Consider the following 20,540-nt stretch of genomic DNA (forward strand, 5'->3'; position numbering starts at 1 on the left):
AGAGCATATTTGTTATAGATATGGGGAGCAGAGAAGCCAGACCATGGACATAACCCATGAAAGTTCTACTAGAATTATTTATTTAAATACTAATCTTTGCATGGAGAGTTGTTTATTTTTTTAACTGTATTTAAAAAAAAAGACTTGAAAGAAAGTTCCTAATTCAGAGAATTCTAATTTGAAATTCATCTTCACAGCCAAATGTTCTTTCTGATTTAAAAACATAATTGTTCTTAACATTTCATAAATGATTTATTTATGATGAAAAGGAAACTCATTTTAGCAGGCCAAATTTGAGGTAAGTAATCTATAATGAAAAATAATAGCTTTAAAAATGGCATTCAGCTCCCATATTGAAATGTTTTTTTGCTGAAACAATCAGTAAGAACAACTTTTTGCCTGAAGGCCATAAAGTTGCTGAGCTTTTTGGCAGCAGCAGTTTAAAGAGTGACTAGAAAAGTTCATCTATGTTTTCTATCATTCCTTCAGTGATACTTTTTGACTTTACCAAAACTCTTAAGTGTACACATAATGTACTAATGTCCTATGAACATCTTCCTTAATATATACCTGAAACACAGGTGGCTGAACAGGCCAGTAGTGGAATTAAGATCCCCACTTAAGAATAAGGGTGAGAAATATGTCAATTCTAAATTCTTAAAAACATTTCTTAGACAAGCAGTGTATTTCTGTGTATTTGGATTAGCACTCATAAACATAAGCAGTCAGCACACTTCCAGTTGTAGTGGAATTCTGTGTGTTATCTGAAAAAAAAAAATCAGTAACAGTACCTCCAGCATGACTCTGTGTCTTCCAGCCGCTAATAACACTGAACTTAAAGAAAAAGTCCAGTCATGGCCAGACAAAATGAATACAAAATGCAGTTATGCTTTTAATGACAATGCAAGCTTTAAATCTTTTACCCATAAAAGTATCAGAGTAACATCACGTATCATATTATTGAAGGTTTTGGATAAAGTTGCATGGATACAGGTATCTCTCTCTCTCCACTAATTCTCCATTTTCTCATCCAGTTCTATCTGTAAAACTACTATGTTCACCTGTAGCCTTTATCTTTGGGATAAGAGCTACAATGTCCAACAGCATCCCGGCCCTAAGATCCACTATGACCATTACCTCCATTATGACTGTTCAGTTCCCCTTACTTTTCTGACCCAGTAGCCAATGACTCCACAAACTTTCAGTTTCCATCTGTTACAAGGAAAAGGAGAGAACAGCTCCTCTATATCTGCCTTTCTCCTGCACCCTGATGGATCAAAAATGCCAGAAAGGACATCGCTATATCCTGGAACAAGAAAAACGGGCCACAAAATACTTGCAGGAGATACAATGAAACTCCTTCCTACTATTTTATTGTTGGTATCATTTTCATGGTAAGTGTATTTATCATCACAGTTCTGCCATGATGTTGGTTACTGCTTCCCATCATCTGCCATGTATTGATTACACAGCAAGAAAGAAAACTGGAATCTAAGAAAATATCCTATACTCTATGTATAGAAATCTCAGAACACATTTTTATAAAAATCACCAGATATCAAAATCTGCTTCTCAAAATCTGAAACTATTATTTTTATATTTACATCAGTGTTTCATATTTGCTTGATTTTTAAGCTTGTTTATTTTAATTCCTTCAAACCAGGACCAAGAAACAACCCATCCATACTTACGGCCACGGCAGCTAAAGCATTTTCTTAACTTAAATTTCAGTAAAATTCCTGAGGTTGGGAGGCTTTCAAATTTAAACCTTCCACAACTAGTGTGAGCACTGTACCATCAGGGAAGATTATGAAACCATCATTAACATGTATATTAATTTATATATAAATTTCCAATTTATATGCTAATTTCTGTGGGTTTTTTTGTTTTTGGTTTCTTGTTTTTAACAGTAGGTACCCCTGAATCTCCTGAAAAGCCTAACTTTTTGAAGCAAATTATTCTCCTAGAAGAGGTACCAAATAACAAAGTAACTCTGGGAATTAAGTTTCCCTCATTTATTGGCACAGTTTTTGAGGAACTTGATGCATTAGCAGTAACTAGGCTGCAGCCACGAGAGTGAAGTCAGGATGCTGAGAGAAATCATAGAATGGCTTGCGTTGGAAGGGATCTCAAGGATCATCAAGTTTTAAGTTCCTTGCCACACGCAGGGTTGCCAGCTGCTATATCAAGTCGTAGATCAAATTGCCCATGGCCCCATCCAACTTCACCTTAAACACCGCCAGGGATAGGGCATCCACAGCCTTTCTGGGCAACGTGTTCCATTACCTCACCACTCTCTCAGTAAAACACTTGATGACATCTAACCGAAATTTCTCTTCCCTTAGAGTAAAACCTTTTCCCCTTGTCCTATCAGTATCTACCCATGTAAAAAGTTGATTTCCCTCATGTTTATAAACTTGCTTTAAATAGTGGAAGGCCACAATGAGGTCCCACTGCAGCATTCCTTTTTCCAGCCTAATCAAGCCCAGTTTCTTCATCCTGTCTTCATAGGAGACATAGGAGTCTCCTATGCTTCAGTCCTTGGATCATCTTCGTGGCCCTTCTCTAGACCATCTCCAAAAACTCAACGTCTTTCTTATGTTGGGGTTCCCACACTGGAGCAGTACTCCAGTTCACGAGGGCAGAACAGAAGGGGTCAATCACCACCCTCACACTGTTGGCCACCCGTCTTCAATGAAACCCAGGATACCACTGGCTATCTAGACTGCAAGTGCACACAGCTGGCTCATGTTAACTTTTCATATGCCAGGATTCCTAGGTCCTTCAGAGCATGGCTACACACAAGGAGTACTTTCTCCAGTTTGTATGCAGGTCTGGGATTACCCTGACTCAAATGCAAAACCTTGCGTTTCACAGAATCACATTTGCTTTGTTCAATCTTATTACGTTCATAAGGGCCCATCTTTCAAATTTCCAGTAGATCTGGATGGCATTCCTTCTGCGGTATCATTTGCATCCTGTTTCATTGGTATTTGGGGAGATCAGATCCGAACATCATGTCTATTCTCAGTATCCCCAGCAGATGCTGACAGATCCTGGTTGGTGTGAGTCCAACCAGGATCATCAAGATGAAGTAGGTGACATTAGGATACCGTCTATTAAAACCTGCATTTGTTTAGCCTTAAGAAGAAAAGGCAAAGGGTGGGGGATATTATAGTTAGCTATAAGGGCCTAAGGGCCTAACAGGAGGCCTTTTTTGTGATGGGGCTTGTTGCTGAAATTGGAATTTCTCATAACGTCTTGCTTTTGTTCCTTTTATCGTTTACAGAATATATCCAATAAGTATTATTAAGAAGATGTCCAGAATGGAACTATGGCCCCATCTAATGGAAATGGAATGGCTGCTTCTGAGAAGTATCAAGAAGACTCTAGAGCTAATGTATGAGCAGGAAATCAAAAAGATCCTACTGGTGTTATCAACTTTAGTGTAGGCAATTTTTTTCAGGTATCCTGAGTTAACATCTAATTCCTTTTGCTCGATGAAAACTGGAACAATGTTCTTTGGCAACCATAAAATCTATTCCAAAATGTTCCAGCACCTAATTTGAGTGGGGAAATATTAATATGCAAACTAAAATATATAATCAGCTTCATTTCTGTGAGATTTGTTATCTGCCTTTGAAACAGCTTACTGTTTTAAATGCACTCATAATATCTAATAAAATGTCCCTGTAAATTATATTGTAATTTATATAATATTTTTAGACAAAACAAAACTTGCATTTCCAAAGCTTTCTAGTGCAGGTTTTTTTACTCTTTGTATCTTCATCTCTCCCTTTGATATGTTAGGTTAACATTTTTAACAGTATGCTTACCTATTAGGCAAATAAAAGAGGAACGATGATATAAGAACAAATATTTAATGTTGCTTAAGACAGTTCTCAGTAAAACAGCTGTGGTTGCTGGTCCCTAGCTTAATCATTCCACAGATTGTACACGCCTTAATTTTACAGATCTCTTTGTTTGCCTTCTACACATATTACTCATTTATTGATTTCTTCATTTCTCAGAGAGTGAAATAAAAACAGCATTTTTCTTGCAATGATCCTTCTTTAGGTGGAATACAAATGGTTAAATGGAAGGCTAGTGTTCAGTTTTCTCCATCTTAACTAATTTTCTGGAAATGAACAAAAGCTATTCATTTTCAGAATACTTGCTCTAGTTACAAAAATTCTGTGCTGGACTCAAACTGACTTGCCTCATGAACTCATGTGTCATTCTGATACTCACCTACAACCTTACATTATACACAGTGAGTGACCAGGAATGAAGATAGCATTCACAACACAGAGAAATGTGTTCCTTGCTGCTTCCTGCTGCAGTGGAATCATAAATTTTAAAAATCAGATTTCTTTCTTTGTCTTTCTGGGACCACTAAAAATGTAATATCTGTAGTTCTCCTGGTATCACAATAAACTATGGGCCACAGGTAAAATTTGGATTTTTGTAGCAATCACGTGACCTTATGTAACTTTTGTTTGATCTGTCTTCCAAAAGATGAAGACGTTAAAAAGCAGATGTATTGTTTTATTCACATTTTCTACATAATTCAGGATCCTTACCATGAATATTATCTTAACTAAAGATTAGCATTCTTACTCAATTCCTGACTGGAACTACCTCACAATACATACTTATTACATTCAAATATAGTTCCCTGCCATTGGAAAACTCTTAATTATACTTTTATTTTTACACTAAAGTTTCTTTCTTTAGCTGCATCAATTTGCAGATAGAAAAGGCCATACACAAAAATGCAAGTTTATCCTTGTAGCTATGCCTCTTTCTGAACATGAATAATGATGGACCAGTTCTGAATAGGGACTCATAAAATATCTTTTAAAGTAACAAAGCTGCTTTCAGATGTGCTTGCATGTTTTTGAGCATAATAGATTCAAATATGTTAGTTTTTCCACTGCATTAACGAAGAAACTCACATTTCTAAAAATCAAAGCAAGCAGGGCAAAACTTGTCCATTCTGCTGAATTCTTGAATTGATGCCTCCCTAACTGATTTGTTTACAGTGCTAAGGGCAGTAGAATGGAGTACAGTCCATCACAGGACACCAAGAACACAAAGAGCTTCACTCCCAGAGATGCAACATTTTGCATAGCAATCACAGAGCACTCAAAGTAGTTCAACTACAAAGTTTTCAAAATTGACAACTACAATTAGTAAAAAGTATTTCAGTAGGAATCACATGAAAACATAGCATAAGAACTTAACATTTTCCTATTCTTATTGATGTGAATAAGATAGCAATTACACTTTTCCATGGCTGCATCACAATGGCAGCTCCACGGTCTTTCTTAACCCCAGCAGAATACGTCCTCTGTCTTTGTTGGTTGTTTACAAGTAATGAACCCTCAGCTTACAGCTGCAGTTACCGCTTTTGAGTGGATGACCTTGTTTCCTACCACAGAACTTCATGACAATCTTCAGGTCATTCAGCTTGTTCAGATCACTAAACTGACTCACTACTCTAAACAAAAGTCACAAAGTCATTGCTTTCTTTTGTCTTGAAGCACGTATTTCTTCATACAGAAGCTGCAAGAATTCAAAACTTGCCCATGAACTTTAGGGTCACTATCTCCAGGAAAGTGAGTCTAGCTTTCAGAAAATACTTATTTTGCCACAAAAGAAAACTGTGGGAGAAAAGTAAATACTGAAGTAAGGAAACATATGTGAGCAAACTAGATAGTAGCAATACTTTTCTTTCTTTATTTTATACAGGCAAACAAAACACAGATACCTAGATGCGAGTAAGAACAGATTTTTCTACGTGAAAGAATGAAATATTTAAAGTAGTTTGACGTTCAAATATTAAATACAGGTTATAATAAGTAAATACCTGCTACATCTTGATCTATTCAACTCCATTTAAATGTTTTAGATTTCATAATGAGCAAATTTAGGATGATTAAGATAGGTTAAAATATTTTGCGAAAACAAGATTGGTTTTATGCAAGGATTACTTGAGCAGCTATAAAAGTCCTTAGCAAAAAGATATCTGACAGAAGAAACGGAAATTGTTTTGACAAAGCATTATCATTAGAGTACTTATAAGAAGGAGAACAATACTTACAGATTTTTTATATCTACTGCTCCACGAAATGCCTTCCTGGGTATGGCTTGAATCTGATTTTCACTCAGATCACTATGAAAATAAGATTAAATGAAATTTAAAATCTGCCACATAAATTTCTGTGTGTAGCAACAAAAAGAGATCACGTCAGCAAACAATTCCAGCTGTTACCATTCAATAAATGTTTCTGAAAAAAACTTGTATTATTACTTTAACTGATTTGTAACTGAGGAAAAAGAAGTAGGAAAAATACTCAAATTTATTTTCAAGTTTATCTTTGTTGCACTATGTAGCTCCCATTCAAAATAACAGTAACTATGTCAAACCTAAATAGAAGCATTACACAGATTAAGAATGTAGGCCAAACTGATTTCATTTTTAACTGATTGACTTTAATTTTCAGCTAATTCCAAACACATGGCATGAAATCATTCATTTTGGAAGCCTTCAGAGATCCATCTACCTACAGAGAGAAAGAAATTAGCTGAAGAAGCTTGCTTGAGCCTCTGAATGCAATTCTGAAACAAATAAGAAGCGTACGGGCTGCATTTTCATGAGAATTCTTACTCAGGTCAGAGAGCCGTTCTGTTGTGAATGTCTAGATTTTGCCTTGCTAAAACCGAAACAGGAGCTTCACTCCACAACACCAAGCACTCCAAAGCGTGCTCCACAAGCACTCCAACCCCTAACAATAATGTTTTCAATATCTTGTATTTTAGAGACAGATTTAGATAAACTTTTCTGGTAGATTTTAGGAGAAATATTGCAAAATTGTGCATAGAAGTAAGACATGTAGCTGAGATGAAATGAATAAGCAGAAATCATTCAGTTGATTAAATACAATCATGATTTTGACATATTCTTTCCCTAAAATGTAATCTAGCATGAGCTCATATTTCCAGTGATTAGAAATCACTCTTGGAGATCTCTTTCAAATTTATGAACTTAAATAATTGTTTGAGGACTTTTATAAAACCCCACACTACCTGACTCCAGCAAAATTTACAACAGTATAATACCTTTGAAAATAATTCTGTATACACTGTCAGCAAATTTGTTTTACTGGAAGCATTGTCAGTTTATAGAAAATCACATTCTATTTACTAAATCTTTCACATTTCGTGCACATAGCTATACAGCTGTATCCTGCAAAGTATATTTAAAACTAGACCCAATTTAGCTATTATTAACAGTATGTGGAAAAAGAAGCATCTGTGAGCTATGATTTAATTTTCAGTCCACCTAAGCAATCCTGACATAGAATATGACTGCATTGCTGACAATAAATCCAGATGATGTGAATGAAAAGGCAGCCTTCAGCACATGTTACAATGATATGATTTAACAACCTACTTCCTTTAAAACATTCTATCACAAATATAAATAGCAAACATCTAAGTATATACTTAAGTCTAATCGACCAAAACATTTTACCAATATATAATTTGTGGAGGAAGACCTCCAGGTGGCCTGTGCCAGTGCCCCACCACCCTCTCCATGAAAAACTTGCCCATGACATTTAATCTCAATCTGTCCTCCTTTAGTTTAAAACCATTTCCCCTTGTCTATTGCTATCTACCCATGGAAAATGTTGATTTGCCTCTTGTTTATAATATCCCTTTAAATATGACATCTCCTCAGAGCCTTCTCTTCTCTTTCTTTCCATAACTAAATACACATCACAAGTGCAAATAAGTACCCAGCACAGATATTAAGCCTGGTTAACCTCTGTAAACCATACAATGAGATTGTATGTGTGTATGCAAGTGTGAACGAAAGCCAGATGCACCCACAGCATCATTTTCATGCAGCACAGGGTCATGCAGAATAGTGTTCCCTACTAATTTTAGCAAATTCGAAATGTAAACTACTTAACTGAAAAGATTCTCAAACTTCCTGTGAAAGGCACTTTAAAAACCACCTCTCTGGATGCATACAAGTTAGCCAAAGTCTTTTTCCAAGATAAATTCCTTTTGCAATGCATGTTTTGGGTTGTGAAACGTTCTTGGAATTATTTATGTAACAGAAATTAAATCATTCCTTTATTTCAAAATTCTCTCTTAAAAAAATAATTAAAAAAAAAAGCAAAAAAAAAAAACAACAAACCATTTGCAACACAAAATCTATGCCTACTTAAAATAGGAGAGTTTTTTAGTAATTATTTATTGATTGCTTCAGGTTTTCATCTTCTCAGTTTAAAAAGGTTTTCTTATAAAAGCCTTGCGGGGCTTCACAAACATTCAACTTTTCATTCTTGCATAAACTACATCTATGTTTAACACTGCAAAACCATGACTCAGTAATAAGTTGCTGTGTGGTCTATTTAAGATGTTTTAACTCATTCTTCTGCAATTCTTAGATTGGTCACAAAAAATAAACAAACAAAACAAAAACAGAGCCAGATCTATCACAGGTTGGCTTTCAGGGGAAATGGGGCAAAAAAACCCCAACATCTATTTTGTAGATAAAACTGGACAATTTTGCTGGTCGTTCTGTTTCATTGACTTGGCTTTGCAGCCTATATTCTGCAATAATAAAAGATGTAAATCTCCTTTTCAGCCTGTTGGGTGTTTCCATGCACTAAGAACTGAGTAAGTTCCATCTCCCATTTCAAAAAGAAGGAGCATTTGAGCATGTGTGCACAAGAATGATTTATGTTGGTATTTGATACTTATAAATGAAAGATGCTCTATGAATTTAAACAAAATTGAAGCCATTAAAGCAACCCAGCACACTATTTTATAAGAACAAATCTGAATTTCTGAAAGGACAGCCATAATCCTGTCTTCATATTTGAAATTAGAAGTATGACCAAGATTTTATCCAAGAAAGCCCAAGACTTCACATTAAAAAACAGCACAGTTATGGAACATCAGAACTTATTCAAAATGTTTAGTATAAAACTTAAGTGAAAGAGTCAAGGTTGTCCAATACAGTTTTTGAAAGAAAGCACAACCATATAATTCAACTCATGCAGATCCAAGTTGTCCTATGGACCTCTTCACTAAATTGTCAATGCTGTAAGTCATTTCCAGAGAGATATATTCCAAATTATTAACTCCAAAGCTACTGATCCTTACAGAAAATTACTGAGGCGTGACATTGAGGGCTTCATGCTCATCATCCACCAGCTTGCCACAGTCCTCCATCACCCAGTCTTCAATGTGCTGACTCAGTCATTTTAGAGCAAAAAGCTTTCTAGTGCCAGATCAGTTTTATATAACTTCAGTATCCTTCAGTGTGAGATGTCCTCAAAGGCTGTTTTCAGGCTCATTTCACCAAGCCAAGAGATGACATGAACACTGGTGTAACTGCCAGATCCTTATACAAAAATCCACCTGGGCAGGAGGGGCTCTTGTCAGAGAGGACGTGATAAGTGCCTGCGTTTCTCTCAGTGTGATTGCACCATCCTGTTGGTAGTGGCTGCTTTCAGGTATCTCTTGGCTGTGTATATGTTAAGCATTTTTCTGAGTTGTAATATTCAGGCTGCAACCTCATTTTTTCAAAAACAAAACAAGAAAACAAAATCTGTACTCCAAACCAAGCTGAACTAAATGAGGATACAGAGCAAATTTACAAAGAAGTCCCAACTTTTGCCCAACTACACTGATGCTTTGAAAAACTCATGTACATTTTAATTTTGCCCACAGAAACCAATAAACCAAATGATAAAATCAGAGAGAAGTTATAATATGTTCAAGATCAGTGACGAAGCAAGCCCTGGAATTATAATTTATAATAAATATAATTTATATTATATTTATATTATATAAATTATAATAAAAACAATTCTATATAATATATATAATATGTATAATTTCCTTTTAAGCAAACTAGGTCAGGCAATTTATATACTGTGTATATGGATAATTACACATGCTTCGTCTTATAAAACTATTTCAAAGATTAAGGATTTAAATGTGGTATTTTCAATGATACAACAATATAAGTTGACTAGTTTGAAATTCTGCCTCAAAGAAAGCAGACTTCTGTTTTTCATAAACTGATGAAACAGGAAAAAAATGTAAAAATTAAAATTAAAATAGTAAACCTCTTAAATCCTCCTCCCAAATTATCATTTTCATTTTATATATTCAGTTAATTATATATATATATATTTATCCAGAATACATTAGTAAACATGATGTATAATGCTTTGAAGCAATAGCAGAAAGACCTTGCAAAAACCTTGTTTCCATTGAATCCTTCCTAAGAAACAGGATGAAACTGGTTTATTTCTATTTATCATATTTACTGATTAGAAGGTAGAAGTATATCACACAAAAAAACTCCCAACAACAATAATAAATATAATTAAACTATAAACTTCCTAAAACTTAAGTTCATAACAGCATCGATATAAATTTCTCTCACACACAAATCTATTCTTACAGAAAAACTGGAAAACATATATGCCATTGTTTCATTATCAGAGGCTAAAGCCCTCAGATAACCTGATATTAATGAGCCTGATTGAGTGCTTCAGCTCTTAAAAAATGCAGGGAGTACTGCATTGCAGCTATTTTATTACTCGCCATATATGGCTCCCAGCTGAATATTCCATTCAACCTTAAAAGGAGTGCTAAATTTTTAATTATATAAATTGAAACACCACACATAATATCTGTATCATACACTGTTAAGATATCACAGTTTTCTTGTGAAGCTAAAATCGTGTGTTTGTTCTAAAACAATAAATCTTCTGAAGATGGCAAACCTGCTTGTAAATTTAATTACTTGTAATTTTATTTTCCTCTATGGTTTAACCTCCCAGTGTCTGACCAGGCATATCATAAATCTACACTGCCATTCCCTACTTTGTAAAATACTCAGTACTAGGAATGAATGATGTGTCCTGATTTTTAAAGGAAAAGGCAGAAATACCGAGTCAAACAAAGTACTGAATACTTATCAGTGTACTTATGTCAGTTCATTAAAAGAATTGAGAAGGTGACTATTCTCTGATCAGGGTTCTGAATAATTATATAAATACTTCTGAAATTAATGAAGTAAAGCACACTTGGTATTTTCTCCCACCAGAAAACATTACATTCAACAAGAGCTAACCATATTTTGCATAAAACCACACATGCCCACATACAACAAGACATTGCAGGTAATGAGACTATGTATGACAGAGTATACAGAGAAAGAAGCAAAACAAACATTTCAGTCAAACTATTTGGTTGAAAGTCAAATTTATGAATTCAGATGTGGGACAAACTGCTCACTGATACATATACTTAGGATGATCATTGAGATACCTACGAGCCCCTGCACATGTCCTAACATTCTTCTCCAGTAAATGCGCTTACTGGGGCATCCCATCTCCGACATATTCCAGTGCTAGGCCCAGATTTGCACCAGCCATTATTTATTCCCCCAGCTTTGATGTTAAGGAAAGTGGAGTACTCAGCCTCATAGGGAGGCAGCAACAGGAAAACCTAAGCTCCTGGAGGAAGATGAGAACATGCTGCAATGTGGCAGTGTAGTGGAAGCAAACCACAGCTAGAAGATTCAACTGTGTCTTGAGAAATGGAAGGAGAGATTATTTTATATTATCACTAAACTTTGGAAAAACCCTCAGTTCCGAAAGAACTTTATTTTGAGGGTTTTGAGAGAATGCTGGCAGCAGCTTCAATTTGCAAAAGTTGTAACAGCAGTGGGTTTCCCAATGTGAAGAGGAAAAGATGGCAAAGTGACTTTTTCTGTCCTGCTGAATTCCTGATTTGGATTTTGCTCCTAAATGCCAGACAGGTTTCCATTTTCTGAATTTGAAATAGAGATATAAATTTCTATTCCATATTATCTGAAATACTCTGTGCTATATTGGAAAACTTCTGATTAATTTTTTGTTTGCTCATGAATCATAGAATGGCCTGGGTTTGAAAGGACCACAATGATCATCAAGTTTCAACTCCCGCTGCTATGTGCAGGGTCACCAACAACCAGACCACGATGCCCAGAGCCACATCCAGCCTTGTCTTGAATGCCATCCAGAGCATTCATGAACCTTCATTAATTACCACACAATCAGGAAAACTACAGGTGAAAAATTCCAGCAGTGACAAAGACTTTAATCTAAGAACTCTTCTGAATGCTACAAAAGCATGATTTGGCAACCTGTACTTTTATTGTATTAGGATAATGTATATAAGCTGGAAAATTATTTTCAGAACTTCATAGTGGGAATCACACCAATGTGAAAAGCATCCAGCAGCAGAGGTGCTGCTGAAATGTAGTGTTACAGTCTAAGTGCAAGAAGAGCATAACAGAGAGACAGTTCTACAAATAACAGCTCAGCTGAACCGAACTTAATAAAGCCTGGAAATCAAACTTCCATCATGGCAGAAATGTACCATATTACAGCAAGAGCCTACTAAAGAAACATGAATGTTTTGATCTATAACTCATTGCTTTTCTTTTTATCTCACATTCAGCAAACATATTACTGTATTCAAACAAGTAAGTACTTTTCCCATCAGACAAATGAGGCTTATCCAGATAATTGTTACAATACTGACAGATGTTTGGTTTTATGGAGTTACAGTATTACAAACTGCAGCACTGCATCACTTATTTATGAAGAGAATCTTATACTCAAATAGGTTTTCGTGTCCTTTTATCAAAGCCTAGCCTTTTGGCATGCCTACAAATCAATGAAGACAAACACAATAAAGAAATATTAAAAATATTAAAAAACCATGTGCTTAACAATTCAGTCTAATATCTGGTCCTTAAAAAATCAGAACAAACAGAAAAACCCACAGAACAAAGCAAAAACACTCCTGTAGCATTCTTTTATTCTCTGACTACAAAATAAACTCTTTAATATCCTATTTACTCAAATGATTCTTCTACTCTTCCGTAAAGCATCCAGTGCAGATATTTCCCCTGTTAATGAAGATAAAGTGATACAACACTATCAACTGTGGCCAATATTTATCTCCTTGTGATGATTAAAAATGAATTATAAATTCCAGCACTAGTTCCATAAATCATTACCTCTAGTCATATCACTCCCACCTGCTTCCCATAAGAGAAACAAAATATTTACATCTAAGAAAGGTACTATTAACTTTTTTTTACAAATCAAAGTAGTGTGTTATTAGTATGTACCAGTGCCATGCTGAGCAACACAACACAGATGTACACATCTAGATGTCTAGATGACAGAATTGCAGATTCTCTGCATTTTGCACTGACTTCCATTTGCTCTGTAGAATCCCTAGAGACTTATATGTTGTAAACAGTAGGTACAGTCTATTCACACATTAAACTGGAATCACTCCCTGTGCCTTGGTGAGCTACAGCACCCAACTGAATATTTCATACTGCACAATATAGAGCAATCGCCACTGTAACATGGGAAGAATGATTTGAGTCATTACAATTCTCGTGGTAAGGAATGAGTCTTCTGTTTTTCTAAGAATGTACAGACTAAATTTCCCTGCTTTTCCATCTCTGTTATTTTCTGTTATAATTCAATTATAGATTTATCAATATAGATCTTATTGTAGCTATTACTATATGGTTATTTGCATTATTTAAACAGCAGGTATTTTCATCCATTTTATCTATCTATTTATTAAACCATGGATACAAGACATTCATTCACAAAGCATAGAGCACATACATAAACATGGGTAAAAACTAATGGACTACAACAGAAGTACTGGTAGCCTGCTATTCTCCAGTTTACAAGCAACTTCTAACTTATTTTTTAGGTTAAGTCATCAGAAATTGAAATGATAACAAATAATGCTAGACAGTTTTTGTTTGAGAAGCAGACTGACTCCACATACCTATGCAATATTTTGACTTGTTCAGAATTTTGAGCATTACTAATTAGTCATTTCTTCCCAAAGAAAAGAGCATAGAGTGCAATTATCATTCCTTTCTACTTCTTAGTTGGATCACATTTTGGCTTTGGAATAGACAAAATCCTTTTGTTGGCATGGAAGAAAATCTATGGGCCACAGAATCAATTCTACTCTACAGTGTCTCCAAGAGTGCACTTAAAACAATCTGTGTACTCTGGTATCATTTGAAAATAATTGCTTAGGGAGAGTCGCCATTTATTCTCCTAGAGTGTCCTAGTGAGACAAATGCTCATTGTGAAATAAAAAAGGAGTGTTAGGGCCACACATGTATTTCAGTGGAGTCTTAGAAATTATTTTTGAAAAGGCAAGTAGTCTTTATTAGTTTGCTCCTCTAAATTAATATGTAATTTTGTATAAGACTTAAAAAAAAAGTAATAGAAATAATTACATGTTGCAGCTCTTAGAGAGGAATGGACCACCCACTATTTCAAAAGGAGAGAATTCTAATGCTACTTCAAATTTGGCTTGGGATAGAAGGTCCAGCAAAGAAAAACTTGAAGCTCTTAAAAAACAAAAAAAAAAAACCCAAAAAACCAAAAAAAAAAAAACCAAAAAAAAAAAAAAAACCAAAAAAACAAGAAAGAGAGAGAGAGAGAGAAGAAAAAAGGAAAGGGAAATGGAAAGGGAAATTCACTGATTCTACATAACTCATAAACTCTAAAACTGGCCAAGGAGAAGGAAGATGCTTTTCCTTGTTTTGCATTTCTAATGGCAATCCCAGCTCCCCTACTGGTGTCTGAGACAGCTGGAGTTTGCATAGTGGGGTATGACTTTTAGATACACCTAAGTATATCTTGCATTTAACACTTCTAAAATTCTGGTTTATTACAGAAAATAACTTCTAAAGCATACATCCTTCAGCCACATACACATTGTTCATGCATTTTTTTTCCTCCTTTTTACTTATCCAGGTTGAAAATAAAGGTAAAATAGAAAATTATGTTTGCTTTTATGTACTAATACTTCACACAGGATCACAAAAGATAATTTCTTTGCAAGAAAAGAGTGAAGGCTCTGCTATTTTAAATTCATCTGCCTCTGATAGGCGATTTGATTATTAATTTTTAATATATCTCAATTAGTAGACTTGAAAAGACATTACAAGTTAAGGATTCAGAATGGATAAAGCAAAATACTGCCAGGTAAAATTCACTTCTGGGAAGTGATAAACTCACCGTAGGCATTGCTGAAATATCCATTTGGCTTGGTTTAGGGACTTGCTCCTATTAAGAATAGATGAGATGGCACACTTGCCTTTCCAAAAGACTTCTTCAGTAGTGTCTGAAAAATCTATCACTGCTGTTTTCTGTAACAAAACTTCTTTTTAGCAGGAGTTTGCAGCAGTCAATGTATCTTTAATATTTAATTTTATTTCTCCTGCTTTGGAACTGAAAGTGTAAGCACTTTTAGGAGCTGATTGAAAGATTGTCTGGTACATTGTCTTGTTTTGCTATACCATCTATAGCCCTGTGAATTCTCTTCTGAAATAACACTCAGTGAACCACGGCAATTCCTCTTTTTGTCCAAAAGTGAGCAGAGCAAATTCCTAATACAGCACCATTACTCATTGTAGCTATTGCAGTACAGGTAAGTAATAATTACATCCCTAGACACAGGCGTTTTTCTCTAAGTACAGGCCCATACTGTTAAACCTAACAATAAACGGAGAACTCCAAATGTTTCCTAACACTAAAACTAACCTTGAACACTTTGTCAAGGGGCAGCCAAATCTTTGAGAGTAAGCTAGAAGGATCTTGCAGTTTATTAATGTTGAATGGCACTGTGCTCAGTCTTCCTTCACCTGCATCGAACAATACAATTTTAGGATTGTCTCTTGAGACAGGCTGATTGCTTAACAAGACAGATTTATTGCAGTCTTAGCTTCATACAATATGTGTGCATTCACACAGTGTATGCTTCAGGCTTTGATGCTGTTGCCCGTCACTGCCAACAAGTAAAATAAAAACAGAAAGAAGGGAGAGAAAAAAAAAAAAAACAAACAAAAAAAACCCAACACGGATGATTAAAGAAAATGACAACAGCTAAGCTAATGATAATTATAGCTTATCAAGATGACCATTATTATATCATTGTCTTCCAGTACTTCAACCATCTGCTTATACCCATCTGTCATTTTTGATACTGTAAATTTTTTTACACTCTTTGTTTTACTTATTTTTTATTCTGTGTTTGTTCAGTGCCCAGTGCAGTTATGTTTCTGGCCCAAGAACTTGTACTTTACTCTGTCATGTAAACAAAGCAATGGAAAGAATGACAGAAATGTGTGTCCATATCATACTCCAGTTCACTGATAATAAGTACAAAATAGTAAGAACAAGTTCCATTATTAGGTTGAATAAAATGATAGATTTTTTAAATTAATTCTTTGCTTATTGTATTTACTTTATGTTTACATGCTGGTTTAGACAAGTTAATTAGAAGATCCTAGAAGAAAATTAAAAAGTAATTGTTGGGAAATATAAGGTCAGTAACTGATATGTATATTCCAATATTCTGGAACTAAAACTTTCCATTCACCAATATTAAAAGGAGTCATAACTCTCGTTGAGCATCACATACTTCACAAATCTCCCTACATTCCAATTTATGTTCAGAACTCCAAGTTTTCTGCCCTCTTGAGCCCACTTTCTAATTTGGCAGCTTTTTAAAATCACTTTCAGTGAACTTGTTTCTCTCTTCCCCCTCAGTGATATGCAGAGAATAAGAATTCTGAGAGATGGGCTTTTTTTCAATTGAAAAAGGAACTGAGAATATGAACCACAATTCGTACTATGTCCACACAAGGGTCACTAAGAATCTTTTTTTTAAAAATCTTTTTTTTCAATGATAAAAAACATATAAAGATTATAATGCTGTCTGCATGTTTTGCCACAACAGTGGCACGTACGTTACCTTTAAACATTCTAGGAAAATTCATCTACTAAATAACCCATGTAAAATTTAATTTAATGGCATTTGAAGAAAATCTTAAATTGTATTTCTCCCTATACCACATTTATCTGTTTTTCCCCTTAAGGTCAGATGGTAATTTTCATTAAGACATTCATGTTTAAGGTCCACAGAGCTCAGAATTTGTACTTAAGTGCAACTTCTAAATCTAATCTCTCCTCCTTCCTTTGTAATTTTTCCACTATCATTACATTTTCCAGTCTTTTTTCTGAATCAATTCCATGTCAAATTATTTCCCTTCAACCATTTTTCCAGCTCCTTTGAAGTTGCTGATGGAGCTCCTGTTCAAGTAAATATCCAGAAAATCTTCCTGAGAAGCCTTAATAATTAGGAGAAAGGGGGGAAGGGGGGCGAGGAGGAAGGAAGAGGCTTGTGTCTCTTGTGTCTGATGGGTGGGAATCTTTTTGTTATTGGATGTGGTGAATATCCTTTAAGTTATTGCAATCAAATGTAAGCACAGCATACTAAGGATGATGATGATGAATGATACTGATGCTGCCATTCACAGGCAGCATACAGTGCTAGAGCTTTAGTTGAGTACTTCAGGATAGAGAGGTCTAGGTAACCACATGGAGGCCAAGGAGAGTGATGGCAGTAGAAATAAACACCTCAACTTTACGTGGCCTAACTCTGAAATATATCACAAAATACTTAAAGACTTTATTTGATCACATTTTGTTTAAATTTTTACATATCAAATTTCAAGACAGAAACCTAAATTTTGAAACAGATAATAATTTATTCATGTAAATTATGGCTATTAAAGGGAGCAACATCACTGTATTACACAACTAGGCTTTCTGCTAAAGCAGTCTGTGAAAATCCATTTGTACCTGTAAAGAATTCAGCAAGAGTTTTGCAAGCCACAAAATCCTAGGATATGCATCATGCAACTGCAAGAGCAGGTATCTGCATTCATTCCTCCAGCTGAGTATGAACAGATCTTGCCTGAGAAGAGGGCCAGCTCAGAACTTTTAGGTGACTGAATCTAAATAACATTTACACAGATAGATGAGAAGGTATAAGGATTTGTTTCTACACTGGCCCTACTGCATTTGCTACCTACTGCCATATGCATATTTGCTCTTATGCTTATTCTTCTGTTGCAGTTCATATTACAGTACAGTGTTTTACAGATCTGAAGTTTCCAACATCTGTAGCAAAGGTCCAATAAATTGATTTAGAAGCTGAAATACAAGCATATCCAATCCTGCCTCTACACTAGGCTATATATCTCTGTTGGAAGAATGACACATGGTCCCCATATGCACTGGAGATAACACAAGCCTGCCAGGCACAGATGTACTTACAGCTCCAGAGAGATGGAATCTAATGATGGATAGGAATAACCCAATCATGCTAACATTTGTATTTGCAAACCTTACCTAGTTCTACAGACAATATGTCTACCTTTACCTGCCACTTTCCTTCAAACATATCAAGATATCTGAAGATATGACAAGCATATGATTAAACTTAATGGTATCTAAGGCAGAAAGACATCTTACTGAAGAACAACTTAATAGTTGGAAGTTTTAAAAATTAATTGCTCTTCTGGCAAACCCAAAGAAAATTAAATTAAATTAGATACTGGAACTTTTTCATTAGAAGCCTCTGGCAAAATAAAGTTAATAGATTGAAAGCTTTCTGCAATTAAAAGTGACAGGTGCATTTCCTTCTTTAAGCTTTTAAATCACATCTGTCAAAAGGCCTCCTAAAATGCATTTTTTAAACCTTTTCCAATCTACTCAACTTTTTTTGAATCAAAATACTGTAGAATTATTGAAGATACATCATTTAAGAAAGTTAGATTTTTATTGCAGTAAAGTGATAAATATTCTATAAAGTTAAACACCTAACATATTTAGGAAAATGTACTAAATCACATGGAGTGACCTTGTGACTCATTCTCTTAAATTATCAGCATGATTTTGTGCTTTAATTCTTACCTAATGCATGAGAAATATACAACTTGATTTCCTTAATTTAACACAAAGACACAAATACAGGTCAATCACGAGGTAGTTTCTGAAATACCTATTCTTCAAACTTTTCAAGATAGAAAAGTGTCCGTCTTGATAACAAACAGGAAAGTTTAACAAGTTCAGCTTCTGCTGTGCTGCTTTCAGAGTGAAAACAGCATTTTAGTGAAGAGACATTCCAACAGTGCGAGCAAAATGGAATATATTTCACATTGGCCCTACACATCTGACCCAGTCCTCTACCTCTCATTCTTGACCTGCAAAAGCATGGTCATATCTTTTGATCTAAACAAAGCAGCAAACTAATCAACTTCTTTGTTTTGTTTGGCTTTTTACTAATCAATAATCATAAATTCAATACATTGGGATTGGGGAACACCTACGGGAATTCTTTTCATCCTCATCAATTCTGATACAAATAAAAACATTACTCAACAAATTGAAAATGTAATATATTCTTCTAAGATGTGACACTATAAAGTCTATAGATTACGGTACAAAACTTTTATAGATGAAGTTTGAAAAATTATGCTAACCCAGTCAAATGTGGCTCTGAGACTGAGAACACACAAATAATGTCACTATAATTTGGGAAAGGACAAAAGCAGCTACAATTTAAAGTATGTGCTTAAATCCCATTGAATTCATTATAAATACTCACATGCTCCGTGTTAAACGTGATCAGATGTTTTTAAATCTACTTACTACTTAGTGAAAAATAGTACTGAGCACATTTTACATTATGGGTTTTCTTAACTGAAGGATATATGAAAAACAAAACAAAACCTGCCTGAATTATAACAAACGAACAAGAAAATAGGATAATAGTTTGCCATTTTCATTCAAAAATTGCAAAGTCCTTACACAATTCTCTTTAGCACTACTAATGACAATGTGATTTTTTTCAATAATATATATATAAAAATCTCCTCCAGTTCATTCCCAGGTAGAGGAAAGTTTCAGCACTGGAAGGCCAATATTTTGAGAGAAGTATTATACTTTTATATACTGTGACCAGTCTGCATCCCTGCAAAATAACAGGAATTGTGAAAACAAGGACATCATAGTAGATGTCAGGTTTTTGAAGAAGAATGAAAAGAAAAAGTCATTTACAAGCACACAGGAAGAACTAAGGATCTATCTCTGATTTACAAGTGTTGGATTGCAGTGGTATTGATGCTTCAGACACATTCTCCAAGGAAATCTTCATATTAAATTTTGTGCGAGAAAAACAGAACATTTATTTCCAAAGATGCAATTTTCCTTTTACTTATGTATAAACAGAACAAATATACAAAACAAAAAAAGAAACAAAAAACTACAAATACAACTGGGGAAAAAGAAAACAAACACAAAACCAAGGAGTCACAAGGATATAACTATTTTGCTCCAGATCAAGATAAAGGTATTCAAATATTTTCCCTTAGTAGCAATTTTAACTAGACTGTGGATAAGAATGAGAGTTCTGCAATCTGTGAGTACAAGAAGATCAAATTCAGCATTCACTAGGGATGCAGAATACCTAATTCAGTCCTGGATTTGCAGAATACTCTCTTCTTTTTTTGCAGTCTCTCCTTTTGTATCTCCTTCTGCCCTCTG

The 20,540-nt window shown here is 34.8% G+C and overlaps 1 protein-coding gene across 26 annotated transcripts in view; it reads right to left on the reverse strand.

Annotated features, from left to right (window-relative positions):
* Positions 1-20,540, reverse strand: part of SLIT2 (slit guidance ligand 2) — a 241,109-nt gene that overhangs the window by 94,914 nt on the left and 125,655 nt on the right. For 25 of the 26 annotated variants that reach the window (XM_085545665.1, XM_015862756.3, XM_085545664.1 and 22 more), the window contains exon 5: positions 6,107-6,178. The exons of the other annotated variant lie outside the window; for it this stretch is intronic. In XM_085545665.1, coding sequence (XP_085401791.1) covers positions 6,107-6,178 — 72 coding nt within the window. The remainder of the gene's footprint in view (positions 1-6,106; positions 6,179-20,540) is intronic. 26 annotated transcript variants of the gene reach the window in all.

This window comes from Coturnix japonica, chromosome 4 (genome assembly GCF_054131305.1).
Source record: "Coturnix japonica strain WE chromosome 4, WE-NBRP24, whole genome shotgun sequence".
NCBI lineage: Eukaryota > Metazoa > Chordata > Aves > Galliformes > Phasianidae > Coturnix > Coturnix japonica.